Source organism: Volvox carteri, assembly GCF_000143455.1.
Source record: "Volvox carteri f. nagariensis unplaced genomic scaffold VOLCAscaffold_47, whole genome shotgun sequence".
Taxonomy (NCBI): domain Eukaryota; kingdom Viridiplantae; phylum Chlorophyta; class Chlorophyceae; order Chlamydomonadales; family Volvocaceae; genus Volvox; species Volvox carteri.
Genome location: NW_003307590.1, coordinates 710,223 through 738,186, shown reverse-complemented (window position 1 = coordinate 738,186; position 27,964 = coordinate 710,223). Strand labels below are relative to the sequence as shown.

General features: G+C 56.2%; 1 protein-coding gene across 1 annotated transcript; it reads left to right on the top strand.

Moving 5' to 3' along the window:
• Positions 1 to 555: 555 nt before the first annotated feature.
• On the top strand, positions 556 to 27,868 carry VOLCADRAFT_106610 (flagellar outer dynein arm heavy chain gamma; the record flags this gene model as incomplete). The annotated part of the gene is made up of 48 exons (XM_002954963.1): positions 556 to 594; positions 660 to 709; positions 784 to 853; positions 926 to 1,000; positions 1,471 to 2,373; positions 3,935 to 4,288; positions 4,578 to 4,925; positions 5,152 to 5,421; positions 5,762 to 5,920; positions 6,320 to 6,679; positions 7,004 to 7,090; positions 7,285 to 7,465; positions 7,776 to 8,112; positions 8,416 to 8,638; positions 9,151 to 9,345; positions 9,642 to 10,070; positions 10,253 to 10,497; positions 10,689 to 11,039; positions 11,259 to 11,430; positions 11,635 to 11,796; positions 12,076 to 12,351; positions 12,524 to 12,713; positions 12,909 to 13,105; positions 13,362 to 13,538; positions 13,775 to 14,134; positions 14,389 to 14,799; positions 15,256 to 15,486; positions 15,813 to 15,991; positions 16,274 to 16,755; positions 16,834 to 16,883; positions 17,021 to 17,182; positions 17,410 to 17,643; positions 17,878 to 18,607; positions 18,836 to 19,073; positions 19,323 to 19,533; positions 19,874 to 20,119; positions 20,361 to 20,690; positions 20,803 to 20,946; positions 21,244 to 21,472; positions 21,687 to 22,225; positions 22,573 to 22,923; positions 23,113 to 23,292; positions 23,520 to 23,666; positions 23,841 to 24,080; positions 24,425 to 24,985; positions 25,287 to 25,604; positions 25,891 to 26,190; positions 26,451 to 27,868. The coding sequence occupies 48 exons, from the start codon at positions 556 to 558 to the stop codon at positions 27,246 to 27,248; spliced, it is 13,521 nt and encodes a 4,506-aa protein (XP_002955009.1). The 3' UTR covers positions 27,249 to 27,868.
• Between the last annotated feature and the right edge of the window lie 96 nt (positions 27,869 to 27,964).

The window sequence follows — 27,964 nt, the reverse complement described above, 5'->3', positions numbered from 1 at the left end:
TTGATTCTCGCTGATCTGGGCTGCGTATCCATAGCTCCCGTTCTATGAAAGCGTCATATGCCTCTCGCTGGACGGTCCATGCGGTAAACACAGGCAAGGGTCCGGTGCATTTGCCCGCATTTGAGGAAGAGTGACAAAATGTTTTATCAATACCAGAAGTATTTCCTCTTTCCCTCTAGGATTCTAGGCTTCCACGGGCTTGGAATGTTTCAGGCCGCGGCTTAAGACGCAGCAAGAAGAACAAATCTAGTGTTTAAGTAGGCCCTTGCAGTGTCCCTTTTTATGTAAGCTAGGTAAAGAGGCCGCAGTGCAGCACAGCTTGGGATGACTGCAGTAATGTTTGCCGTAGAGCCATCGAGCTTTCGGGGCGAGCTACGCCAATGCTTACCTTAGCAATTTTTGATTTCCATATATCACAGAAGTGACTATAAACGATAGGTGGCACATATTTATCGTGATTCCTGCAGGCTGACCGAAAGAAGTGCTTGTATGTTTGGGGGAGTTTGGAGCTTCTCTATGAACGAGAATTAACAGAGCAAGCTATTTCCAGCCGCAATGGCGCTGGATAACAGGCACCGCTTTCTTGTCGGAAAGGTGAAGCCTCACTATCCCAAGGCCATCAAAGGTGGCAACTGACGCGGTGTCTGCTCCATTCGCAGCTTGCCGAAGCTTTTGGACTTCCTGAGAATGTGATCGAGAAGACGATAACGTGAGTGGGTGGGGTGCACATTTGTCCATTTATGAAGATGGACAGCACGAGCCGTTCCCCGCTTGCCCTTGCAGTCAGGATAAGCAGACAATCAACAGCTTCTTTTTGCCGACCGGGCCATCATCACTTATCTTTGTTTATCAGGTACGGCTCACATGGCAAGCATCCAGACCCGCGCACGCCGCGCACCTCTAAGCGTTTATGTGACCCTGGCAGGCAAAGGAGGACCGGCTTAAGGATGGCTCAATCGGGCCGGTGGACAACAAGCCCACGCTACACAGATTGGGCCAGGTATGTTCTGGTTGGTTTTTTTATGCAAACGCCAGGTCCTGCTGTGGGCCCCTTCATTCCCTAAATCCGAGCGAGCCGCATACAACGGTTTGTAGCCAAGTTGGGTTCTGAAAATTGAGAGCTGCTGAAAGTATACGGGCTGGTAGGAGACTCATGCTGCCACGGCAACAAATCCATTCCCCTCTCTGCATCATTTGACACATGACGACCCTCCGAACCGTCCCCCTTCCTCCCCGTCAGCATCTGCTGCCCCTGTGCGTCAGCACAGCACTCGAATCCCTAATCCCCCAATATCCTAACCTATATACCTACCTTCCGCTGCCCGCTGCCCATCTGCACTTTCGGTCGCAAGGGCCAGCTTCCCAGCCCTGCCTGACCTGCCCGCCTGAAAACCCATTTCGCTGCTATCCCCGTGCCTCTTCCCCGCCCCCGAAACCTTTTCCCCCCCACTTACCGCCGCTACCACGCAGCATGAGCGCATCCACAACAAGTGCGTCTACTTCACGCGCCTCAACCCAAAAGGTGTTGCGGAGAAGACGCTCGAGGCTGACCTCGGCAGTGGCGAGCTGTCCGGCAGCGCACTGGAGAACTTCAAGGCCATCGTCGCGGACTTGTACGTGCCCATCATGCAGGAGCAGCAGCAATGGGGCAAGCTCTCCGCTGAGTACCTGACCGAGTTCCTCGCCTCAGCCGCCAAGTTTGGCAGCATGTTGAATGAGGCTGTGGCCACCGTTAACGGCGGCGTAGAGCTGCGCAAGCCCGACCCAAAATACACGGAGCTTGATCTCAAGCCGGCGGTCCTCGCTAATGCCGCTGGCGACGAAGATACTCTGCAGGAGATGGAGGAGTGCCTAACGGAGTGGTGCCGGGAGGCTGAGGCTCTCTTGGCACAGACCAACAAGATCAAGGATGGCGAGGAACCCGGTCCCGACACGGAGCTGGAGTACTGGCGGACTCGCATGTCCAATTTTAATTCCATTACCGAGCACTTGAAGACGAAGGAGTGCAAGCTCGTGCTGGGTATTTGCTCGCACGCCAAGACCAAGGCGTACCTGCGATGGCGAGCTCTAGATATCCAGATTACGGATGCGGCGAACGAGGCCAAGGACAATGTCAAGTACTTGGCGACGCTGGAGAAGAGTCTGGAGCCGATGTACTCGGCGCGCGTGGCGGAGATCACGGAATCTCTGCCGGCGCTCATGACGAATGTCCGCATGATGTACACGATTGCGCGGTTCTACTCGACGTCGGAGCACATGACGCGGCTGTTCACCAAGATTACGAATCAGCTGGTGCGGAGGTGCAAGGAGCAGATTATGGAGAATGGCAAAATTTGGGACCAGGACAAGGCGATGCTCATTAGCAACATGAAGGTGTGTGCGGGTTGGCGTGGGGGATGGTGAAGAGGAGAATTTTTATTTAGAAGGGATTTGGAGAGGCAAGGGACGATGGCAGGGGAAGGAGTTCTGGAAGAGAAAACCGCGAGAGTTTCTTGCCCAACCTAAATGGGTTGGAGAAAAGAAGGAAAAGTTTGAGGGAAAAGACAAGGGAACACAAGGGAACAGGAAGCTTGACCTTGGCAGGAAGATGCAGTAGGGTTTGCGTATAGGGGTATAGGACGTCCAAGTGCTGCTTCCGCGCTACTACCAGAGAGGCCCCGGGAACGATGGACGAGGGAAGGGGTGGCGGTGTGCGCTGTCAAGGAGGGGTGCTGGTGGGGTGATGGAGGAAACGCATGGGGCGGGCAACCCCACCGGGTGTGGAGGCAGACCGCAGCTGCCAGATGCTGAAGCTGCACGCTTGTTATCCGCCGGGATGATAATGTCCTTCTGCATGGGATGGGATGCTGAGGGAAAACTGGGAAATGTGGAATGGGTGTAGGGGTGTGAGGTAAGGAGGATATGTTTGGTTCCCCGGGCGGTTCGTGGGCAAGTCAAGGAAAGGATGCAGGTAGGAAGCTGACCACGGGCTGGGGTAAGGGGAGGAGGTGGGAGAAATAATAATCTGCGGGGGTGTCTGTTCGCAGAAGCACTGCAGGCTCAGATGCCCCGAAAACATGGAGGTTGGGGATCTGGGTTCCTGTAGCTGGTCGACCATTCGGTGTGGTGGCGGGCCAGCCCGTTTGCCCTTTAGAAGCGTATAAACATCTAGGCCTTGGCGTAGTTCCAAGCTCCCCGCTAGGGGTTAAATGATTAGAAGGCGCCATCCCCCAGGCGCCAGGCAAGTGGCGGTGCCATAGGCTGGGCTGCGCGTCATACTCTTAGCATTTGTAAAAAACGGGGCGCCCTGCCGCGGTGGAGGGGATAGAGAAAGGGCGCTAGCTCGACCGTGTCTAGGCCCCTACCAATGATGATTTCGTCGGTCCAGATATCACCTGCGTCGATGGCGTGTCCGCTCTGAGCCTACAGTCGACAACGGCCCATAGAGCGGAAAGCCGTTTGGTTGGTATGCGGTGTGTTGCAATGTCACAGTCCCCCAATAAAAACGAATGCTGCTCAGCTCGTCTCGCAACCTGACCTCTCCGACTCAGCTTTACAGAGAGGGAATCTGTGAAGAAAATTGGTGGTCCTCAAAATCCGTGTGTCAGTTGAAGGGGCAACCGCCAACTAATTCTTTGCATGGAACCGCAACCAAGCTCATTACGACAGGGATGAGTCCCGCACAAACAACAGTGCAGCAGTTGCAACCACTCTTCACTTAGCGCACAATCGCACCCGCATTTCTTGCACAATTACTCCAACGTGCGGCTGCCTCCTAAGCACTACAATAGTCTCAGAAACTCCCTTCTTCACGGCCGGCCGCACCCACCCACCCTGCCGGCCGTCCATGACCCACGGGACCCGCATCTGGGTCCTCCGCTTGCCTCTGCCTCCAAAACCCAAAAGTTAGTTACCTAACACCTCTTCCAACCCACAAATCCTAACTTCACCACAGGTGGCTGTGGAGCTCGCCAATCGGCACCAATACAAGCTGGCCAAGGAAACGTTGGCGTCGCAACCAAAGTCGAAGCAGTTTGACTTTGACGAGCAGGCCATCTTCCTGAAGTTTGACCTCTTCTCCAAGCGCTTGTACAAGCTGATCGACATGTTCACAACCATCCACCAGTTTTCCTCCCTGGAGCAGCACACCCACATCGAGGGCCTGGACACAATGCTCAAGTCGCTGAACAACATCATCGACGACGTTAAACGCAAGCCTTACGACTTACTTGACTACTCCAAGAATGCCTTTGACCGTGACTTCCTGGAATTCAACGTCAACATCAATGATCTGGAGCTGCAGCTGCAGGTACGCCGCATGTTAGGCTGTGGATGATTATGGGGCCGGAGGTTTGGGGCGGCGTCGGGTTTGAAGTGTTCCCTTTATTTTTAGGATCTCTATGATGGAGATACCACCGGCTACAACCATCACCTTCTGTGCCCCGTCTTCGCCTTGCCCCATCCATCCATACGGACCTCAACCTTGCGCCGACCGCACACAACAGAACGAACCGCAGGCGATGATCTTTCCAAACACACCGCCGACCGCTGTATCTCGCCATATATTAACCAGGCTCGACATACTGTGCCTCGTGCAGGGCTTTGTGAACGCATCCTTTGAGAACATCACCTCGACGGAGCACGCGCTCAGCCTCCTGGCACAGTTCCAGGCCATCATGCAGCGTGAGACGCTCAAGCAGGACCTGGAGAACAAGTACATGGTAATCTTCCAAAACTACGCCAAGGATCTGGACGCCGTACAGAAGCTGTACGAGAAGAACAAGTACGAGCCGCCTGTGCCGCGTAACGCGCCGCCCGTGGCGGGCAACATCATGTGGGCGCGACAGCTGCTGCGCCGCATCGAGGCACCCATGCAGCGGTTTGCCCAGAACAAGAACCTGCTGGCGGCGAAGGAGTCCAAGAAGATTATCAAGACTTACAACAAGGTGTGTGTGTGTACCTGATGGCGTGGTTTGTTTTCCGGGCGGCTGCTCTTCTTCTTCTGCGGCAAGTTGTACGTGTGTAAAGTCGTGGACGCCTCGCCTGCCTGTCGACCTGCTTGCCGCCCTGGCCACCAGCTTGCTTGCTTTTGCGCTTATCCCATCCCCGGGTAGAGGGAGGTTCTCATCGACACCGCTGCCCCCTTTCGTTTTCCCAATTTTTGAATCTCAGGTGGCCAAGGCGCTGATTGAGTTTGAGACGCTGTGGCACCAGGCCTGGATCAAATCCATCGAGCAGTGCAAGGCGGGTCTTGCGGCGCCCCTGCTGGTGCAGCACCCCGACAGCGGCAAAATCCTGGTCAACTTTGACAAAGAGATCATGCAGCTGGTGCGCGAGGCCAAGTACATGCAGCGCTTCAACATTGCGGTGCCGGAGAGCGCCCAGATGGTGCTGCTGCAGGAGGAGAAGTTCAAATTCTACCACAACCAGCTGACGCACCTGGTACGGACCGGTTGGTGAAAAAAGGGACTCCATAAAAAAAGGTGTTACGGGAAGGGACTTGGAAAGGGTTGGGCGGTGAGAAAAGGCATGTGGGGCGCTGAAATTGAAAGAGAACGACAACAATTTGATCTTGGATGGGACGACGTTGCTGTGGACCGTACGACCCCAGGGTCACTAATGCATCCATCCCGTGGTCATTAACGTCAAGAGGCCACACGTGGCTGGAGATGCTGCAAAACCCAATCAAACGGCCGTTGTTTTTTCCGCTGCTGCTGCCGCGACTGCTGCTGGTAGTGGTTCTAATAATGGTACCGTTCCCCATTTCGTCTGTGTTGGCCAGGTTCGCGAGTACGAGCACATCTTGTCCCGCGTGGCGGCTACCATCAAGCCGCTGTTGCGGCCGCACCTGAACGATATGGAGCGCAAGATCGCGCCCGGTTTTGCGGTGCTCACCTGGACTAGCCTCAACATTGACGGCTACCTGCACCGCTTCAAGCAGGTACCGAGGGTTTTCCTTTCTATCCAATACCTTTCTACCGCTTTCGCTTTATATTAAAGCCACAGTAGGCACACCAGGGCAGGGGACAGCATCTCATAAATCCTGCCGGATGTTGTGGTGCGCGACATCGTTATCTACGCACCTACCTATCTGCCTACCTACCTATCTGCCTACCTGCCTGCCGGTCTCAGCTTGGCCTTGTCTTGCTTTGCCAAATATCGTTACCGGTTAGGTTTTAAAGCATATCGCCATGTACGTCCCCACCAACACATCTCCTTTCGTCACCTTCCCCCGCGTCCTATGCCGCCACGCCCTCATTGCCAGCTTTACGGCCCCTACTGATTCCCCTGTCTCAACCACTTACCTCACCCCCTACCCTTTTCAATCCCTCTGCCGCAGGGCCTGGCTCGCCTGGAGGAGCTCGTCCGCAAGGTGCTCGATCTGGTGGAGAACCGTGTGGAGTCCAACCTTCGCGCCATCAGCAACACCATGTTGGTGGAGCTGCCCAGCGACCGCTCCTTCACCTATGATGAGTTTGTGACCACACAGCAGCGCTTCCAGAAGAAGCAGGCGGAGCAGTTGGGCATCCGCAACGAGGAGGTGCGCCGCGCCATCGACGACCTGCTGATGCTGGTGCGCAACTACCCGCGTGAGAACCAGGACGAGGCGCTGGACGAGAAGGAGGTGCAGCTATTTGTGCGGCACTTCTCCAAGAACATGTACAACGCCATCATGGCTTGCACGCTCAACAGCTTGCAGGTGGGTTGCGCGGCTAAGGATGGGGAAGGGTGGGCTCAGGGGTAGGTGGATTTCTGTGTGTGTGTCTGTGTGTGTGGAATGGGATAGGTTTTGGGAGGGGGAGGGGGCAGCTGGGAGGTTGGGCATGTCGGTTTGGGTGTCGTGGTCCCCGTTTTCCCTTCTTTTCTACCTAGCTGGTGGGGTTATGCGTGTTGTGTCTCCTTGAAGAAGTTGGGGTATGAAGTGGGCTGCGACAGACTACGTAGAATGCCGTGCAGTTCTTTGCTATGTAACAGTCAAACATGTGCTATCGCACTACGCCATCCGCCCTCTCCGCAACTGCAGGCCATGAAGCGCCGGCTGGGCTCCAAGACGTCCACGGGGATCTACTTTATGGAGCGGCCCTTCTTCGATGTGGACGTGGAGCTCAAGGTGCGTGTTTAGGGTTTTGACGGCATGCAGTTTTTGCTGCCCTGCATATAGGGCTCCGACACGTAAATGCGATGTTCATAGCCTAAAACCCAAACCAAACCCTGAGATCCCTGATCTCCAAACCCAATTTCCCGAGCACTATCACCATCACCGCACTTCATTGTTGGTCTTTCCGGTGCTGTGCTGTGCTGCAGGTGCCCTGCGTGTGCATGAACCCCAACCTTGAGGAGATTCAGGCGGCCATCAACCAGTGCGCCAAGAAGGTCCTCACCACCAGCAAGCAGCTGCCGGCCTGGGGCATGGACCATGTGACTACCTACCACGAGCTCATTGCGCAGGACAAGGACGTGGTCAAGGCGGTGTTGAGGCTCACAGGTGGGTCCGGTCCGGTCCGAGGGCCAGGTGGCATTAGGGTTGTGCTGTACCGATGTTGATTTCTGTGTCATTAGGTTGCATTAGGGTTGGGCTGTGCCGATGTTAGTTGCTGTGGTGTAAGCACTGTTGCTGGGGCCCGTGTGATCAACTTACCTCCGCATCTTATACGCGTTGTTTAGTAACAGCATTCGCTTTTTTCCGGTGTTTCATGTCATCCAGTTGTTAGGACTTGGACGTGACGCGTATACCATGCTTTTTTAAAGAAAGCAATGCGTGACGTGCTTTCCCTTCCCTTATTATACATATGTAGGCTCTGTGGAGGGCATCAAGGCACAGGTGACCGAGTTCCTCAAGACCTTTGATCGCTACGGTTTCCTTTGGAAGGAGGACCTGCAGGCCGCCTATGACCAGTTCATGCGCACCAATCCCACATTGGAGGCGTTTGAGGCGGAGCTCAAGAAGTACATGGCCATTGAGACGGAAGTGGCTAACATCCCCAACGTCAACAACATTGGTGCGTTGTCGTTGGAGACCATGCCCCTTAAGAACAGTCTCAAGGCGGAGGCGGTGTCGTGGAAGACGCAGTTTGCGCAGAACCTGCACAAGCAGTGCTCGGACGACCTCAAGGCCTTTGACAACTACATTCGGTAGGTGTGGCGTGCGCGGAGTGGCGGTGGGGTAGGACGGGAAAGGAAGCGTATTCCGGGACCGGGACGAGGCGCAGGAGCCAAAAGTGGACCGGGTATCCTACCCTACACACCCATCCACTGTGGTTTAAGGTGCATATGAGCATAGCTGTGTGACATCATTTGGCGCGGCATGAGGAAGGGATTACGGCCTTTCAGATTGAATCCTGGTTATTGGTTTCTTTTAACAGTTCCTGTATGCAGCAGCTGGCAAGTATATTTGTTAAAGTCATCGTCTGTGGCACGTCACCTCCTTCCGCTCAGTGATACCAACTCCAAGTTCCACCGCAAGATTGAGGACCTGGAGGACGTGCGCAACGTCATGGCGGTGCTCAAGGAGGTTCGCGAGAAAGAATCGGAGATTGACAATCTTATCGGCCCCATTGAGGAGATGTACGGCTTGCTCATGCGGTACGAGGTGCGCGTGCCCAAGGAGGAGACCACCATGGTCAGCGATCTGCGCTACGGCTGGAAGAAGCTCAAGAAGGTACGGTTGCAGGGGCGTTGTGGTGGTGATGGTAAGGGCAGGGGAAGAGGAGGGATGCGCAGTTATGGGATGCATATCGCGCTCGGTTGGATGCATGATGGCGACTTGTCCTGGGAACGGAAAGGGAGGGAAGAGATGCGGAGTAGTTTACTGCCAGGAGAGCTGTTCCTGTGCACCCGCCACCACTGTACCTCGCTGTACCTCCGTTTGGGTCCATCGCCACCATTACCACCATCACCACCATCTCCACCATCACCACCATTACCACCATCTCCACCATTCCACCATCTCCACCATCACCACTATCACGGCGGCGAACACTGTCCTGTTCCTCATGCGGCATGTGTAAAAAATACAAGAAATAATACTCGGCGAATCTGCTCTTGTGTGTGAGTCAGTTTTCGCCATACCTTGCCCTGCCCACCGCCCCCGTGGCCCCTTACTGCTTCCCTTGAACTCCCCCCTACCCTCTCCCCTTTTTTTTGCGACACTCCCTGTTGTTGCTAATGCAGGTTGCCACGGAAGTTTCGGACAACCTGACTCGCCTACAGGTTGGCTTTAAGCGCGAGCTGATCAAGGAGGTCAAGACGTTTGTGGTGGATGCGCAGATGTTCCGCAAGGACTGGGAGGCCAATGGGCCCATGGTGCCTGGGCTAGACCCCATGGAGGCAGTGGACCGCTTGCGCAAGTTCCAGCAAATGTTCGAGGTGCGATGGTGGTGCTGTGCGTGTGCGCGGTGTGCAAGTTATGGGACGCAGGTGGTGTGGGCACAGCAAAAGGGAACGGAAAACAGGTCCATGCCTTGCTGCAAAATTGTTGACCTCGTTCATCCTTTCCCCTTCAGGCTTCCATTTCTTGTACTGTTTACCGCATTCTAACATTTCCTATAGTAGTCGCTAGACCTGCCCAGCGCTTTGCTGGTACTGGGTGGTATTCTTCTGTGTACGACTTCGCCTATTCCCCTCCCTTCCCTTTGCGCTGCACTCGCTCACGTGGCGCGCAGGTCCGTAAGCGCAAATGGGAGAATTACAGCAGCGGCGAGGAGCTCTTTGGCTTGCCCGTCACGCAGTACCCCGAGCTGGAGCAGACGGAGAAGGAGATCCAGATGTTGGACCGTCTGTACAGCCTGTACGTCACGGTCATTACCACCATCAAGGGGTATGGTGACTACTTTTGGGTGGACGTGGTGGAGAAGATTGACGAGATGGGCGAGCAGGTGCTGCAGTACCAGAATCAGTCCAAGAAGCTGCCCAAGGCGCTGCGCGACTGGCCGGCCTACCATGCCTGCCGCAAGACGATCGATGATTTCTTGGACATGTTGCCGCTGTTCCAGGCGCTCACGCATAAGTCGATGCGGGAGCGGCACTGGCACGAGGTGATGCGCATCACGGGGCATGATCTCAACCTGGCGGAGGATGTATTCAAGCTGCAGGTAGGAGGAGGGAAGATGAGCGGGGAGGCTGCGAAAAAAGGATGCAGAGGGAGGGGCCTGGAGAGCTGCGTAAGGAGGGAGGATGAGTGTCAAAGTTAGAAGATAAAAAGATGTCAGCTACACCGCGGGCCCTCACCGATTCACCTTCACGCCGCTTTTCTTTTCCCATTCGTGTGTTGCAGCACCTGCTTGACAGCCAAATCCTGACGTATCGTGAAGACATTGAGGAGCTCACGGGCGCGGCGGTGAAGGAGGAAATGATTGAGGTGAAGCTGGCGCAGCTCAAGGCTGACTGGGCAAACCAAAACCTGGCGTTTTCTGAGTACAAAAACCGTGGGCCAGTCATTCTAAAGCCCAGCGACACCAGCGAGCTGATGGAGAAGCTGGAGGAGAGTCAGATGACGTTGGGCTCCATGGCCACGAACAGGTGGGCGCCATGAAGGCACATGACACCGCGTGAAGGGGAAAGGAGGGAAACGAGTGTGGAAATGGGGGAAAGCCGCGTAGCACATGACACTGTGCTTTCGTAGCCTGTCCACCTGGCCCCGCTACCCGCGCATTCTCCCAACTTTCTTTCTTGCCCCCCTTCTTGCTTCCTTCTTTGCTGATGCCGCTCAGGTACTCTGCTCCCTTCCGCGAGGAGGTCCAGGCTTGGTCCATCAAGCTGTCCACCGTATCGGAGATCATTGAGCAGTGGCTTATGGTGCAGAGCATGTGGCAGTACATGGAGGCGGTGTTTAGCGGCGGTGACATTGTCAAGCAGCTACCACAGGAGGCCAAGCGCTTCCTCAACATCGACAAGAACTTCATGAAGATCATATCCAACGCGCTGGAGACGCAAAATGTCATCAACACGTGCTTTGGCAATGAGCTGATGAAGAACATGTTGCCGCACCTGCACGAGCAGCTGGAGATGTGCCAGAAGAGTCTGAGCGCTTACTTGGAGCAAAAGCGCGCGGAGTTCCCCCGGTAATTTAATGGAGGATCGGCCGTGTTTGGGTTTACGTTGTCTCTCTCCCTCTTCCTCTCCCTCTCCCTGGATTGTGGTGGCAGCGCGGGCTTGCAGGCATCTACAATTCGATTTGACGCCCTCTGCCTAAGCCATACCTCCTGCCAGTCTCACTAATATTTCCGGCCCTTGGTCCGGCTCCTCACCGCTTTCGTCTCCTCGCCTCACCCTCCCCGCAGTTTCTACTTCGTGTCTGACCCCACGCTGTTGGAGATTCTGTCTCTAGGCTCCGACCCGCCCTCCGTGGTGCCGCACTTCCAGTCGGGTTTGTTCGATTCGTTGGCTAACGTGACGTTTGACCGCATCGACAAGACGCGCATGACAGAGATGTTTAGCCAGCAGAACGAAAAGGTGGGTGGTACGTGAGTGATTTGCTCGGGGTCGGGGAGTGCTGGACTGGGAATGTAGGGTATTTCCTCCGGAACCTCTGGAACCCTGAGATGGGTTCGGCCCGCTCTGGGGTTTCCCTGTCTTGATCTGATACGCTATTAGTATGTGCCTGCGTCGGCGCGGCGCTGAAATGATATGGATACATACATACATACATACATACAGGTGGAGTTTGAGCGGCCTGTGGATGCCAAGGGCAACATCGAGGTGTGGCTGCAGCGCCTGGTGGACGGCATGCAGGACACCGTCAAGCAGATCATCAAGCGTGCTGTGCGCAACGTGGCGGAGATGACGCTGGAGGACTTTGTGTTCGGGCATCCCGCACAGGTACGAACGTACGCCAGCAGTGACGCACTGAAACTCCTCACCTGCCTGCCTGCCTGCCTGTCGGCTGACCTGCTCCCTTGTCTGCACTCCCTGCCTGTCTCACGTCCCAGGGTGGGTTCGCACTGAGGGCTAGGCTGTCTTTGGGTTCCACGCTTCCCAGATCATCCTACTGCACCCATGGAAATTCGTTTTTGAGGGACAGCACTAACCTGTTAGGTTATGATAATTACGATGTAACACCACCTTCCCGTCGGTTCTCCTCTCCTAAACCTGTACCAGGTTGCTCTGTTGGGCATTCAGTTCCAGTGGACTGCGGAGACCCAGTCCGCGCTGACAAACGCCAAGGTTGACAAGACCATCATGAACAAGAACATGAAGAAGGTGGACGCGTTGCTGCGCGACATGGTCAGCATCACGGTGCGCTCCGACCTGACACGCAACCAGCGCACCAACCTGGAGACATGCATCACGGTGCACATGCACCAGAAGGAATCCACGGAGGACCTGGTCAAGAAGAAGATCAAGGATCCCACCGACTTCGAGTGGCTCAAGCAGGTGCGCGACTTTTTGGGGTGACTCGCGCTTGCTAGCGGTCGGGTTCTTGGCTCGATGGTCTTGGCAGAGGGTTGGAGAAGGATGGATTGCGCCAGGGATAGGGGGTTCATTGTCCCTTTTTTCCCCTAAATTCTTTGCACGCCGCATGCGTGCGCTCCGTCACGTAATGCAGGTCCGCTTCTACTGGCGCGAGGACAAGGACACGGTCATCATCTCCATTTGCGATGTGGATTTCGAGTACTCGTTCGAGTACCTGGGTGTCAAGGAACGTCTGGTCATCACGCCGCTCACGGACGTGTGCTACATCACGCTGTCGCAGGCGCTGGGCATGTTCCTGGGCGGCGCGCCCGCAGGGCCTGCAGGTGGGGCCCACTTGGATTTCATTAAGGCTGGATCAGTGTGTTTTGGATGCGTAACGTATGTAATTCGGCAAAGGCATCATTGGTATAATGAGCCTTGCTTTGCTACATGAACGCTTGTCGGTCTTCATGCCCGCTTTCCATCATGGCCCACTTTTCATAACATGCTGAATTGCCTGCCACCGCCGTCATCTATAGGCACGGGCAAGACTGAGACAACCAAGGACTTGGGCAACACGCTCGGCAAGTACGTGGTGGTGTTCAACTGCTCCGATCAGTTCGACTATACATACATGGGCAAGATCTACAAGGGTCTTGCGCAGTCTGGGCTGTGGGGCTGTTTCGACGAGTTCAACCGCATCAACCTGGACGTGCTGTCGGTTTGCGCACAGCAGGTGAGACGCTGTGCATAGCGGGGTGAGCTGAGGGTTTTTGGGTGTTCAAGACAGGAAAAAACAGATTTTTTGAAGGGCCGTTAGTCCTACTTAGGCCTGATGTGGCGTTGCGGCTTTTGACGGGGTTGAAGCCTTCCCACAGCACAGGGAAGTGTGAAGCATCCTGCCACCGCCGGTGACTACAGCACCGCGCCGTGCTGGAGTCGTGTTTCGCAATCTGTCCGATTCTGAAGTCCGCTGGCTTCCTTGCACGCAGGTGTACTGCATCCTGTCGGCCATCCGCGAGCGTAAGAAGAACTTTGTGTTCACGGACGGCACGACGGTGTCCCTGGACCCGCGTGTGGGTTTCTTCATCACCATGAACCCCGGCTATGCGGGTCGTCAGGAGCTGCCGGAGAACCTGAAAGCGCTGTTCCGCGGTGTGACGATGATGGTGCCCAACCGCCAGATCATCATGAAGGCAAGTTGCGAGTTCCATAAGTTGGCGTGGGATCGCGAGATTGCTAAGAATGCTGTCAGTAGATTTAAATTGGCACTGGATCCGGATGTTTTGAGTTTTGTGGAGTTCATGGAGTGCAGTGCACTGCGGCCGTTGGTTGAAGGAAAGCCCAGCTTGCGCACATCCTTCTGCCGTAAGAATTCGTACCCCTCCGCACGCCCTCCGCACAGGTCAAGCTGGCCGCTTGCGGCTACCAGGAGAACGACATTCTGTCCAAGAAGTTTTTCGTACTGTACGGCCTGTGCGAGCAGCAGCTGTCCAAGCAGGCTCACTATGATTTCGGCCTGCGTAACATTCTGTCCGTGTTGCGTACCGCCGGCGCGTCCAAGCGCCAGTCGCCTGATAAGTCGGAGGTTTTCCTCATGATGCGCACGCTGCGGGACATGAACATGTCCAAATTCGTGGCGGAAGATGTGCCGCTGTTCCTGTCGCTCATCGACGATCTGTTCCCGGGCCTCAAGGCGGAGCGTAACTCCTTCCCTGACGTGAACCGCGCGCTGGAGAAGGTGGTGCTGGAGCGCGGCCTGCAGGTGTGTATATGCGCGTGCGACGGGAGGGGCGGAGGGGCTTTGGGCTGCTGTGGCGGGTTCCGGGAGCCAAAACCTGCTTTTGAAGAAACGCTGATCCGCCGATCCTTCCTTCCCGAAAGACTTCATAACCAAGCCCTGCATTGCATATCCTTATTTGATCCGCTAAAGCTATGCTTCCCTCTGTTCCATTAACGACTGCTTCTTCCCTACTTTCCCTGTTCTTCATTCCATCCAACTCAAATTTCGCCAATCAGGTGCATCCCACCTGGATGAACAAGTGCATCCAGCTGTACGAGACGTACCTGGTCCGCCACGGCATCATGCTTGTGGGACCCAGCGGCAGCGGCAAGAGCGCCATCTGCGAGTGTCTGGCCGCAGCACTGACGGAGCTGGGCACCAAGCATGTTATCTGGCGCATGAACCCCAAGGCCATCACCGCGCCGCAGATGTTTGGCCGCCGTGACGACGCCACAGGCGACTGGACGGACGGCATCTTTGCGGTGCTGTGGCGCCGTGCCGCCAAGAACAAGAACCAGAACACCTGGATTGTGCTGGACGGGCCCGTGGATGCCATTTGGATTGAGAACCTCAACACGGTGCTGGATGATAACAAGGTGCTGACGTTGGCCAACGGTGATCGCATCCTGATGACACCTGCCATGAAGGTGCGTCCTGACACGTGTGGGAAACGCAAGGATAGGTTGAAGCGCTTGGACCTCGATGGTTGTGTGTGGATGCGTAACAGTACATGTCTGCGCGGGTGGGTTTGGGGAAAAGGTAGAGGATCGTCCGCAGGGGAGCTGGTGCAGCATGGGGGACCGATGGGGGCTGAGGAGGAAGAACAAGAAGAGGAAAGGAGAAAGGCGCTCTACCATGCTGGTGTAATGCCGTCCTTTCCCCCTCGGTCGGCTTAGGTAGGTAGTTCTTCCGACATCTTCTTCACTTCGTCATCACGAGGTCGCGGTCTTCACGGACGCCTTTCGGTCTGTTCTACGTTTGGTACACTCTTGCCCTGGCAGCAGCTTCACTCGTGTGTGGTTCGTCTTTGCCCCTCGGTCGGACAAACAAGTGCTCTTACCCTTTCCGGTTGTCTTGTTGTTACGCGCCCTATCGGTTTGTAGGCCATGTTCGAGCCGGAGAACCTGAACAACGCCTCCCCAGCCACCGTGTCGCGTGCTGGTATTATTTATGTGTCCGATGTTGAGCTGGGCTGGGAGCCGGTGGTCAAGAGCTGGCTGCAGAAGCGTGATGCAGGGGAGAGCGCGGCTTTGGGACCGCTGTTCTCCAAGTACGTGGAGCACATGCTCGACTACGTGCGCATCAGCCTCAAGCCTGTCATGTACAATGAGCAGGTGGGTGTGTGGGGTGGGGTGCGGGATGCTGTGGAAGTGGGGGTTGGCATGGGTTGCTGCTTGCTCGGAGTTGGGGTGAGGGTGTCGAACGGTATTTTGGGTGTATGAGTTGGGACCGTGGGTGGACTCAGGCGGTAACCTCACCCGCCACAACTACAGGTATTTGAAAATTCTCAACCGCTTTTTCCTCGCATGGCTTGGCTTTGTGCTGCCGCTATCTTTTGCAACACGCGCGACGCCTCCTTCCTACCATGATCGGATGCCACCGCGAAATCAACATCCCATTAACACGCTTAAGCACCCGCTAACTTACTTGCGGCGCCCAGGTCAGCATTGTGGGAACCATCATGACACTGCTCAACGGCTACCTGCGGTCGATCAAGGAGGCGGGTACACCGCTGTCGGACGTCAAGTACGAGCGCATCTTCCTGTACTGCCTAACTTGGAGCCTGGGTGGCCTACTGGAGATGAAGGAACGGCCGTTGTTTGACCAGGAGCTGCGAGGGTGAGTGCGTGAGGCAAACGAGGACAGGGTTGACGTAGGTTATTGATGAGGGTGCATGGCGATGATGACAATACGGTAGCAGCAGTCCCCTGCTCAGTTTCAAAAGGACTGTTAGCTGAAGGGTTTTGGGGGCTACGGGCGCTGTGATTTGGACTTCCCTCCTGCAGTGTCTGGATATGCGGATAATCACCTTTCTTCATGCCTGCGAAGACTGTGATTCCCATTGCAGAAGAACGTCTTTCGCGCCCTCTTGCCCGCCGTCCCTATCCGTCACCCACGTAGCATCGCATCCAACATGCCGGCCAAGGATGAAGACTCAGACACCATATTCGAGTACCTGATCAACGCCACCGACGGCGAGTGGCTGCACTGGCGCAACTGCGTGCCGGTCTGGCACTACCCAAAGAACGACGAGAAGCCCAAGTACGCGCAGCTGGTCATCCCCACCCTGGACTCGGTGCGCTACGAGAAGCTCCTCAACTTGTCGTACAGTGTTGAAAAGGCGACACTGCTGGTCGGTGGTCCCGGCACGGCCAAGACCAACACCATTAACCAGTTCATCTCCAAGTTCAATGCCGACACCACCACCAATAAGACCATTACCTTCTCCAGCCTTACCACGCCCGGCATCTTCCAGATGTCGATCGAGGGCGCGGTGGAGAAGCGCCAGGGCCGCACCTTCGGGCCGCCCGGCGGCAAGCAAATGTGCATCTTTGTGGACGACATTTCCATGCCGTACATCAACGAGTGGGGTGACCAGGCAAGTGCGGCCGACCGGCTGAGGAGCGGGGACGAGTGACGCGACTTTCTTCGGACTTCCTGGCCTTCCATATTGGTTTCAGCGGGTTGCGGGCTGCTGCAAGCGGCGCAGACGGGAGCCTGCTCATGTCTCGTAGGATTTGGGGATGCTTCTGACACCCGCACGATAGAGCTTTCCGGCACATGTCCACATCCTCGCGCCACCCTCTGCACACATTCTGCCTCACCTCTTATGCAATCATATGCCCTGGTTGACATAAACTTGCGCAGGTGACCAACGAGATTGTGCGGCAGCTGTTGGAGCAAGGCGGCATGTACTCTCTGGAGAAGCCCATTGGCGACATGAAGTTCATTGTGGACGTGCGCTACGTGGCCGCCATGAACACGCCGGGGGGTGGCAAGAACGACATCCCCAACCGCCTCAAGCGCCAGGTGCGAGGTTGTAAGACTACGACCAAGGCGTTGCATGCCCTCTCGGACTCTGGGGTCGACAACGAAAACGGGGGTAGGCATGACCAAAGCATATGGCCCTGGGTACTGGGAGCTAATGCCCCATGGGATGCCCGGCTCTATGTGGCTATTGTTTCTAATCAAACCCTTCCATCTAAGCTTTTAGCTCCGATGCCTTCCCATCCTCCCTTTCTCGACCCTTCCGATAGTTCGCCATTTTCAACGTGCCGCTGCCGTCCGTGGCGGCGATCAACGGCATCTTCGGCAAGCTGGTGGAGGGCCGCTTCTCACGCGACGTGTTCTGCGAGGAGGTGGTGTACGTGGCGTCCAAGCTGGTGCCGCTGACCATCACCCTGTGGAACCGCATCCAGACCAAGATGCTTCCCACGCCTGCCAAGTTCCATTACCTCTTCAACATGCGCGAATTGTCCAAGGTTTTCCAGGTGAGGAGGCATCACGTTGCCGTCCGGAGTGACACGGTTGAGGAAGGAGCGCATCATGCGTGATGCTCCACCTGCTCCGGGGCTCCTCTTCTGTCCCGACTTGCGCCTTGCGCCGACTTGAAAAATTCATGTTTCTTTATCCCCTGCGCCGCTCTTCTTTACCTGCCCATCCGCTCCCAATACGCTTTCTTTCTCGCTCAAACTCCCTCTTTGCTAATATACCTTATCGTGCAGGGCGTCATCCTGGCCGCTCGTGACCGCTTTAACCTGCTGGTGGGCGACTCTGCGGTGTTTGGCGGCAATGTAAACTCGCCCGAGGGCTACCTGCTGGGACTGTGGGTGCACGAATGTCGCCGCGTCTTCTCCGACAAGCTGATCAGCTACGAGGACAAGAACTGGGTGGACAAGGCCGTCTTTGACCTGTGCCGTGACAACTTCTCGTCCGACCTGGTCAAGCAGGTGGAGGAGCCCCTGTACTTTGTGGATTTCTTGCGCGAGCCGGTTGTGGACGATGAGACGGGCGAAGTCATTGACGCACACCCCAGCTTCTACGAGTCAGTGCCAGGCGGCCTGCCGGAGGTTCGCGCCCGCGTCGAGGCCCTGCAGCGCAAGTTCAACGAGGAGTCCAAGATCATCAAGCTGGAGCTGGTGCTGTTCACGGACGCGATGTTGCACCTGATGCGTATCACCCGCTTGTTGGCTATGGCCCGTGGGTCGGCGCTGCTGGTGGGCGTGGGCGGCAGCGGCAAGCAGAGCTTGTCACGTCTGGGCGCCTACATCGCGGGCGCGTATCCCTTCCAGATCACCATCACCAAGACCTACAACACGGCCAATCTGTTTGAGGACATCAAGGGGCTGTACAAGATTGCCGGCTTCAAGGGCCAGCCGGTGTGCTTCATCTTCACAGATGCGGAGGTCAAGGACGAGGGCTTCCTGGAGTACATGAATCAGATTCTCATGACCGGTGGGTGGCCTGGAGTTGTGTGGTTGGAGGTTGTGTATATTGGGTTTTGGGTGGACGTGGAATCTTTCGACATGGTATGGCGGTGCATGGGGGACTCCCGTGTATGGTGTGCACGTCTTGTGAACCCTCGGACACCTTTCCTTAGCGGTTCTTTCCCATGTAAGTAACCGCAGTCAACATGTCGCCCAACGTCTCATTCCATCCATTCCGCGTTGCGAAACCCCGCAGGTGAGGTGGCGGGTCTGCTGACCAAGGAGGACCAGGACATGATTGTCAACGACATCCGGCCTATCATGAAACACCAGGCGCCTGGCGTGCCAGACACGTACGACAACCTGTACAACTTCTTCCTCAACCGCGTGCGCGACAACCTGCACGTCGTGCTGTGCTTCTCGCCTGTGGGAGCCAAGTTTGCGCGCCGCGCACAGCAGTTCCCCGGTCTCATTAACGGCTGTACTATTGACTGGTGAGGTTATAATGAAGTGGCGTGGGCTTGTTGGAGCAATAGTGTTGGGCCGGCCGGTGGGGGATGTTGTAGCACTGCTGCTGCTAGTTGTTAAGACCAGCAAAGCGCCGGAACCCCCCATGTCCTATTACTGCTGCTACCATTCTCTGGTGTATGAGTGTCGGTCACATTCAACACTAGTGCTGCTGCTGCAGCTGGACATGGAGCTTGCCGTACCGAGTTGGTCCAACCCATCCCGACTGTGTGCAGGTTCCTGCCGTGGCCGGAAGATGCTCTTACGTCGGTGTCTGGGAAGTTCATTGACGAGTTCTCGATGGCTTGCCCCAAGGAAGTCAAGAACCAGCTCAAGCTGCTCATGGGCCACACGCACGTGTTTGTGACCAACGCCTGCAAGGAATACTTTGAGAAGTACCGCCGCTACGTGTACGTCACACCCAAGTCGTACCTGTCTTTCCTCCAGGTATGTGGAACGGCATCTGGCATGTGACACATATATGTATGTTGTTACAGGGTGGTTAAACTCCACCAGCGGCCCCTTTTCCGAGGCAGTTCCCTGCTCTCCCCTGCTAGAGGGGCACCCTAATCCGTATATGTACATATATGTATGCGGTATAATGCATATTTTCCCAACTTCCTCCTCCTATCTGCCATCTCGACGGCTCTTATCATTAGGACATCCAGTGCTGTGCTGTCCGCTCTGCTCTCCGACTTGTACCCCAGGACTGCCCGGTTTCTCCTGACTACACTGTGTCGCAGCACAAGAAAGGACTCCCTCCTCGCGCACAAATCCATGCTTGCAGGGCTACAAGGAGCTGTATGCGCGCAAGTGGTCGTTCACAAAGGAGCTGGCCTACCAGATTGAGGCGGGTCTGCAGAAGATGTTTGAGGCCAAGGCCGACGTGAACAAGATGAAGGCGGAGCTGGCGGTTAAAAATCAGGATCTGGCGGTGTCGGCCAAGGAGGCGGAGGCGCTGCTCAAGCAGATCAGTGAGAGCACCGCCATTGCGGAGAAGGAGAAGCAGAAGGTGGCGGTCATTGTGGATGCGGTGAGTATGTGTGTGGAGAGCTGGGCTGGGCTGCGGGCTGTGGGCTGGGCTTCCGAGCGAGAGAGGGATAGCGAAGGAGGAATCCCCTGAAACCTTGCCCCAAGTTGTGGCATTCTATTCATGATCCTAATCTTGATGTCGTCATTTTTTTGTGTCATTACAATAAGGATGGGCTTGGTTGACTAACGCATTTATGTGCTATCGTCCCGCCCTTGCTACGATTACGGTTCGAGTCCTGTAGGTGACGAAAAAGGCTAGTGAGATTGCGGCTGTGAAGGATGACGCCGAACGCGACCTGGCAGCGGCTAAGCCCGCTCTGGACGCCGCGCTCGAGGCGTTGAACTCCATCAAAGACAACGACATCAAGAACCTCAAGGCGCTCAAGAAGCCCCCGCAGATCATTACGCGCATTTTTGATTGCGTGCTCATCCTCCGTATGCAGCCCATGAACAAGGCTGAGTACCTCGACGAAAAGGGCCGCCTCGTGCTGGGGGGCAACTACAGCGAAGCGCAGAAGATGATGAACCAGATGAGCTTCCTGCAAGACCTCAAGGACTTCCCTAAGGAGCAGGTGGGTTCTTCAGTACTGGTAAAAGAGACCCGCGGCACGCTGAGGCCCTGGCTCGTCAGCCTTCATGTCTCTGGGCTTAATTTCCAATGCCGGATGTTTGCTGTGCCTGCAGATTAATGACGAGACGGTGGAGTTGTTGGAACCGTACTTCATGTGTGAGGACTTCAACTTTGAGAACGCTTCCAAGGCCTCGGGTAACGTGGCCGGCCTGTGTAACTGGGCCGAGTCCATGGCCAAGTACCACAACGTTGCCAAGGTGTGCCGATGGGGCGGCGTACCTTCTGATCTATAGGGGCTGTGGGTGCAGCTATGGGTCCCGTGCGAGCGGACGGCTGTGTCGGCCTGGGTACCCGTTATGTATTGCGGCGTGTTGGCCTCAGTTTTTCACAGTATGGGTAGGTGCACTGTGCTCCTCTCGCGCCAAATGTAAGATGGTGACCAGGATAGGATCTTGGTTTCCACCAGAACAACAGCATGATCGTGTGTGGTCGCCGTTGTCCTGATGATGATGATGATCATCATCATCATCGCTGCCATCGCCTTTATCCATCAGGTTGTGGAACCCAAGATTGCCAAGCTGCGCGAGGCGGAGGCGGAGCTCAAGCTGGCCACCAAGGAGAAGAACGCGGCGGAGGAGCGCATGGCAAAGGTGCAGGCCAAGTTGGATGAAATGCAGGCTCAATTCGATGCCGCCATGGCGCACAAGCAGGCGCTGGAGGATGACGCTGCGGCCACACAGCGCAAGATGGACAGCGCAAACGCTCTCATCGGCGCGCTTGCGGGTGCGTGTGGGTGTGGCTGGGGGGCAAAGGATGGATGTGGATGTTTTTGCGTCTCTCTGCCCTTCGTTAAGTTTCTGTGCCTATGCCTGAACTGAGGCGCTGGACTTGTGGCGGCTCGCCCTTCACTTCAGTTCCACCCATCATCACCTACCCATCGATTCACTTTTAACCTCCCTAACCCACCAAAACATGACTTCGCCACTTAAATCCTCAGGCGAGGAGTCTCGCTGGACGGCCCAGTCCAAGGAGTTCGATGTGCAAATCCAGCGCCTGACTGGCGACTGCGCGCTGGCCTCAGCCTTCGTCTCCTACCTTGGTCCCTTTAACAAGGAGTTCCGGGAGCTGCTGCTCAATCGGGACTTTTACGGCGACTGCACCAAGCTGGCCGTGCCCGTCACGCCGCACATGCAAATCACCAAGTTCCTGGTGGACGACTCCGAGGTTGGCGAGTGGAACCTGCAGGGCCTGCCCACTGACGAGCTGTCCATTCAGAACGGCATCATGGTCACCCGCGCCAGCCGCTATCCCGTGCTGGTAGATCCTCAGGGCCAGGGCCGCGAGTGGATTAAGAACCGTGAGGAGGCCAACCAGCTCAAGACCACGCAGCTGAACGACAAGCTGTTCCGAAACCACTTGGAGGAGTGCTTGGCGTTTGGCCGGCCGCTGCTGATTGAGAACATCGAGGAGGAGCTGGATCCGCTGCTGGATCCTGTGCTGGAGCGGCGGCTGATCAAGAAGGGCAAGACGTTTGTGGTGCGTAGTGGTTAAGGTTCGGGTTCGGGTTCGGACCGTTCGTCCGGGTTTCGGGTCCGGAACGGGTTTGGGAAAGGGAAAGGTATGGGTATGGGCATGGGTGCATGCGGAGGAAAAGAAGCAGCAGGGCGGGAGAGGTTCTGCGGTAGGCCAGTGGGGGGGGGGTTCTTGCGAAGAGACTAGCTTGCATAATGAGACGACGAATGGAGGCGGCCTGGATGGCTTTGTGAAGAGGCCATTTGGATGTTGAATTGACTTCCTCTGGTCCTGCATACAAGACCCTCATTCACCTGCCCGCCCAACTTACCCCTTGTTGTACCATGTTGCACATCTTGATACGTTTACAGGTTCCGCTGGCCGACAAGGAGGTGGACTTTACAGAGACGTTCCGGCTGTTCTGCACAACCCGCCTGCCCAACCCGCACTTCACACCCGAGCTGTCTGCCAAGGTCACCGTGGTGGACTTCACCGTCACAATGGCCGGTCTGGAGGACCAGCTGCTGGGCAAGCTGATCAGCAAGGAGAAGAAGGAGCTGGAGGACCAGCGGCAGCAGCTGCTGGAGGAAGTGCAGTCGTACAAGAAGCGCATTAAGCAGTTGGAGGATGACCTGTTGTTCCGCCTGTCTAACAGTCAGGGCAATCTGCTGGATGACACCGAGCTCATCGATGTGCTGGCGGTCACCAAGCAGACAGCGCAGGTAAGGGATGAGGGACTTCTTTTGCCCGCGGGTCAGGAAGTATTACGGCTGGATGACTTCCCTAACACACCCGCACGTGAGAGACGTCCCCTTCGTACATTACGCAGACGCGCTCTAACCACGAACACGTGCATGATCAAAACGTTTTCACTGAACTGAAAACCGTAACTGAACTGAACGGCTACGCAGGACGTCAGCGAGAAGCTGGCCAATGCGTCGGAGACCAACAAGCGCATCAACGAGGCGTGTGAGGAGTACCGGCCCGTGGCGCACCGCGCCACATTAATCTACTTCCTCATCGCTGAGTTCTCCGTCGTCAACTGCATGTATCAGACATCGCTCGCGCAGTTCAACCAGCTGTACGAATTCGTGAGTCTGAGAGACACGTCTCTGCCGAGCAGCCTGGAAAAAGGGGGTTGAGGTAGTTGGCTTTAGCAAGGCCGGGATGGATGTCGTGATGTGTGAATATGAATATGATTGCTGTCGATTGCTGCTAAGGTGCCAATGTCGTGCTCAGGTTACACTGTCCTGGGGTCGTCTTCCTATCCCGAAATCCTCTTCCCTCCCAACGACCTCCCCCCTGGCTTTAACCGCAGGCCATTGACCGCAGCGAGCGCGCCAACATGCCCTCCAAACGCATCCACAACATCATCGAGTACATGACGTACGAGATCTACCTGTACGTGCAGCGTGGTCTGTTTGAGCGTCACAAGATCATTTTTGCGCTCATGCTCACCAACAAGGTGCGCATGGGAAGAGAGCTGCGACCTGCAATGGCTGACCTAGCCTGCCTGCCTGCCTGCCTGCCTGCCTGCCTGCCTGCCAAAACGTACTCCTTTCCTGAGTTGTTCCTTTTTGAGCTCGCCCGCTCCCTCTCTCGCTCCCTCTCCTGCTCCTGTTTTCCTGCTCCCCATTAGGTCCTTGTGTCAGCCGGCAAGGTCAAGGTTGCCGACCTGGACGTGTTCCTCAAGGGTGGTGCCGCTTTGGACATCAACTCGGTTCGCAAGAAGCCCAAGGACTGGATCCCGGACTCGGTGTGGCTCAACATCATTGCGCTGTCCGCCATGGATGCATTCCGGGACATCCCCGACAGCGTCTTCCGCAACGACGGACTGTGGAGGCAGTGGTACGACCAGGAGGCGCCAGAAATGGCCAAGGTGCGGCCTTGGTGTGGGAAAGGGTGGATCGGAATTGGATTGTATGGAAACGGAAACAACGAGGTGGAATCGAATGGGTGCTATGGGATGAGGAAAGCCGAATCCGGGGTCATGTTTGTGCGTGGTGGAACATGGGGGAACGTGATGGGGTTCGGCAAGTGGAAACGCGCGAACATCTGCGTTTCGGCATGTACAGGTATGTAATCTTTCCGCGCTCCTCACTCTCGTCCGCTGATAGAATCCCCTTGATCCGGCCAGCTCTGGTGCCGGGCCAGCATGGCGTCACACCATAGCACACACCACTACGCGCTGTGCCACTCTGTACCATCTCCTCCTTTATGTAGGTGCCCGACTATGAGGACCGTCTGAACAAGTTTGAGCGCATGTGCGTGGTCAAGACCTTCCGCGAGGACCGCACCCTCATCGCAGCCGCGGATTACATTGCCGAGGCTCTTGGCCAGCGCTTTGTGGAGTCCGTGCCGCTCAACATGGAGAAGGCCTGGACGGAGAGCCACGCCAAGTGCCCGCTCATCTGCCTGCTATCGCCGGGCGCCGACCCCACGAAGCTCATTGAGGACCTGGCCAAGCGCAAGAAGATAAAGACGCTGGGTGTGTCTATGGGTCAGGGCCAGGAGGTGATTGCGCGCAAGCACATGGCGAGCGCCTCCCTGGAAGGCCACTGGGTGCTGTTGCAGAACACGCATCTGGGTCTGGGCTACCTGACCGAGGTGGAGACGTTCCTTGTGAAGGAGGAGAACGTGCACGAGGACTTCCGGCTGTGGATCACTGCGGAGCCCCACCCGCAGTTCCCGATCGGGCTGCTGCAGATGGGCATCAAGATCACCAACGAGGCGCCGGTGGGCATCAAGGCCGGACTGCGCGCGTCGTACCAGTGGGTCAACCAGGTGCGCGAATTTGGGTTGCGGCGGTCTGGGTAGGACTGGGTTGGGTTGGGTTGGTTGGTTTAAGGTGCGGTGCAGTGTGGTGCTACGGACTGTGGATCATAAATGATTGTTATGTCAGTTTTACGACGGCACTATGTGTGTGCTTGCATGCATCGTCAGCTTTCTCCTTTTCTCTACTTCGGAGCTGTTGCACAGCAATACCAAGACAACACTGATATAATGCCAATGGAAGACCCCGCCTCTCAGACACCCGTGCCCCCTGCTCCTGCTCCTTCCGCCGCTCCTCGATGTTTTACCACAGGACATGCTGGACATGGTGACCCGTTTCGAGTGGCGGCAGCTGCTCTTCGTCATGTGCTTCCTGCACTCGGTGGTGCAGGAGCGTCGCAAGTTCGGTCCCATTGGCTGGAATGTGCCCTACGAGTTCAACCAGAGCGACCTGTCGGCGTGCGTGCAGTTCCTGCAGAACCACCTCAGCGAGATGGACGCCAAAAAGAGCCCGCAGCCCACTTGGGAGACGGTGCGCTACATGATCTCGGCCATCCAGTATGGCGGCCGCATCACAGACGATTTCGACAAGCTGCTAATGGACACGTTTGCTGAGAAATACTTCCTTCAGGTGGGAAGGTCTCTCTAAGGGCACGCCATGCTTGGTTTATCGTGTGTGCTTCTTTTTGGGTTTAGGGTTTTGCTGCATGCGAGGGTGCGTGTCCGTGTCTGTGCTTGCATATGTATATGTAAGGTAATGTGCGGGCACCACATACACCCAGCCTTCACTAAAGCTCCAGCATTCCATTCCATGCGCAGTTGCTATAGAAATCTCACCTTCACCTCATTTCATCTCATCCCACTGTGATACAATTCCATACAAATGCCCCCATACAAATGCTACCATTCCTGCACAGGCCGTGCTGGTGCCCAGTTACGAGGTGTTCAAGGACAACCGCACCGCCGACGGCTTCAGCTACCGCGTGCCTGACTCCACCGATATCGATGGCTTCCGCTCCTACATCGAGACGCTGCCTGGCACCGAGTCACCCGAGATTTTCGGGCTGCACCCGAACGCCGACATCACGTTCCGGACGCTGCAGGTGCAGGAGGCCATAGCCACCATTTTAGATACCATGCCCAAGGGCGGCGGTAGCGGTGGTGGACTTAGCCGCGAGGATGTGGTGGACAAGATTTGCGAGGATCTGCTCTCCAAGGTAGGATGCCAGTGAACGGGAAGGGAGCGGGGTTGGGTGAGTTAGTACTCCAGGGACCCCCTCGAGATCCTTGAGCCATTATGATCATTCAATCTGACAGCTTGTAGAGAGAAAGCCATTTTCTCTGTAAAAGTGAAGCGGTTTTTGGTGTCGCTGCTGTGCTAACTGTTTCTTGACCTACATCCTTTGCCTATGTTGAACCTCCTCTGCTCGCCTTCCGAGACCTCCCTTCGTGCTTTCCCCACACCCGCGCATCACAGGCTCCTCCGTTGTTCGACAAGGAGGAGTCTAAGGAGAAGCTTAAGAAGCTGGCCGGCGGACCCACCATGCCTCTCACGGTGCATCTGCGGCAGGAGATTGACCGCCTCAACATCGTGACGCGCCTGACCACCACCACACTCAAGAACCTGCGGCTCGCGATCGCGGGTACCATTGCCCTCTCAGGCGGCCTGATTGACGCCCTGGACGCGCTCTTCAACGCGCGCATCCCCAACTCCTGGCTGTCCAAATCTTGGGAAGCTTCCACGCTGGGCAACTGGTTCACCGGGTTGCTTCAGCGCTACGACCAGCTCAATAAGTGGCTCAATCTTGGCCGGCCGAAAGCGTACTGGATGACGGGCTTCTTCAACCCTCAGGGCTTCCTCACGGCCATGAAGCAGGAGGTCAACCGCAAGCACGCCGCTGACAAGTGGGCGCTGGATGATGTGGTCATGTCCTCGGAGGTTACAAACCCGAGCAAGGACTTTGAGAGCCTGAAGGAGGGTCCGCCGGAGGGTGTGTACGTGTACGGGCTGTACTTGGATGGCTGCGCGTGGTCGGGCAAGGAGAATCGGTTGGTGGATTCGGATCCGAAGAAGTTGTTCAATCCGCTGCCGGTGCTGCACGTGACAGGCGTGTTGGCCAAAGACAGGAAGCGGAATCAGCTGTACGAAGCGCCAACGTATCGGGTCAAGGCGCGCAAGGGCCTCAACTACATCACCACGTTTTCACTGCGGACGGATGAGGATAAGTCCAAGTGGATTCTGCGCGGTGTGGCCCTGTTGTGTTCCATCGATTAAGGGAGACCGTGAGTAACGGGGGTAGCAAGAGGAGAGGAGGTTGCATACGGGGTGGGGTGGGGTAGCGTGATTCGGTAGGTGACTGCGTTAGGGGGTAGAAAGGACTGAAATGCTGAAATTGCCTGGTTGCTGCTGGGGCTGCGCTTGAGTGTGTTGAGCTGTGTTATGATTACGCTGTTCGAGACGTTTTCGTACGTGATAGACTATACGGGGAGCGGGTAGGTGCGGGTAGGTGCGCCCATGGCGAGGTAGCAGTGAAGCCCCTTCTTCGCGGAGAAACAAGCAAAACTGTTATTATCGAACGTGACCTTGGTACATATCTTGGGCGCTGCTGACACAGCCACATTGAAGCCGTGAAAGCCCCTGTTTTTTGTATGTATGTATGTTGCATGATATGTTATGCTGCAAGGCACGAGCATCTACATGAGGTTGAGAGATTGATGCGCGGCGTTTGGGACGCTTCCATGGTGGGACTTGCGCATGGTGGGTTCCTTGCCACGTTGCTGAATCCAAAGCCCCACGTGGCTGCGGCCTTGCAGCGGAAAGGTGACGTCCCGGCCGAAGCGCTACCGGAAGGTCTCTACGCCTGGATCCGTAGGTGGATTGTAAGGTTATCAGCTACATGGAGGCCCTTTGGAACCAGAAAACACAGCACTGCACAAGCCTGCACCCACGCACATACTGCAGCTCGCCAGGATCTAAGGCCATGTACGTTG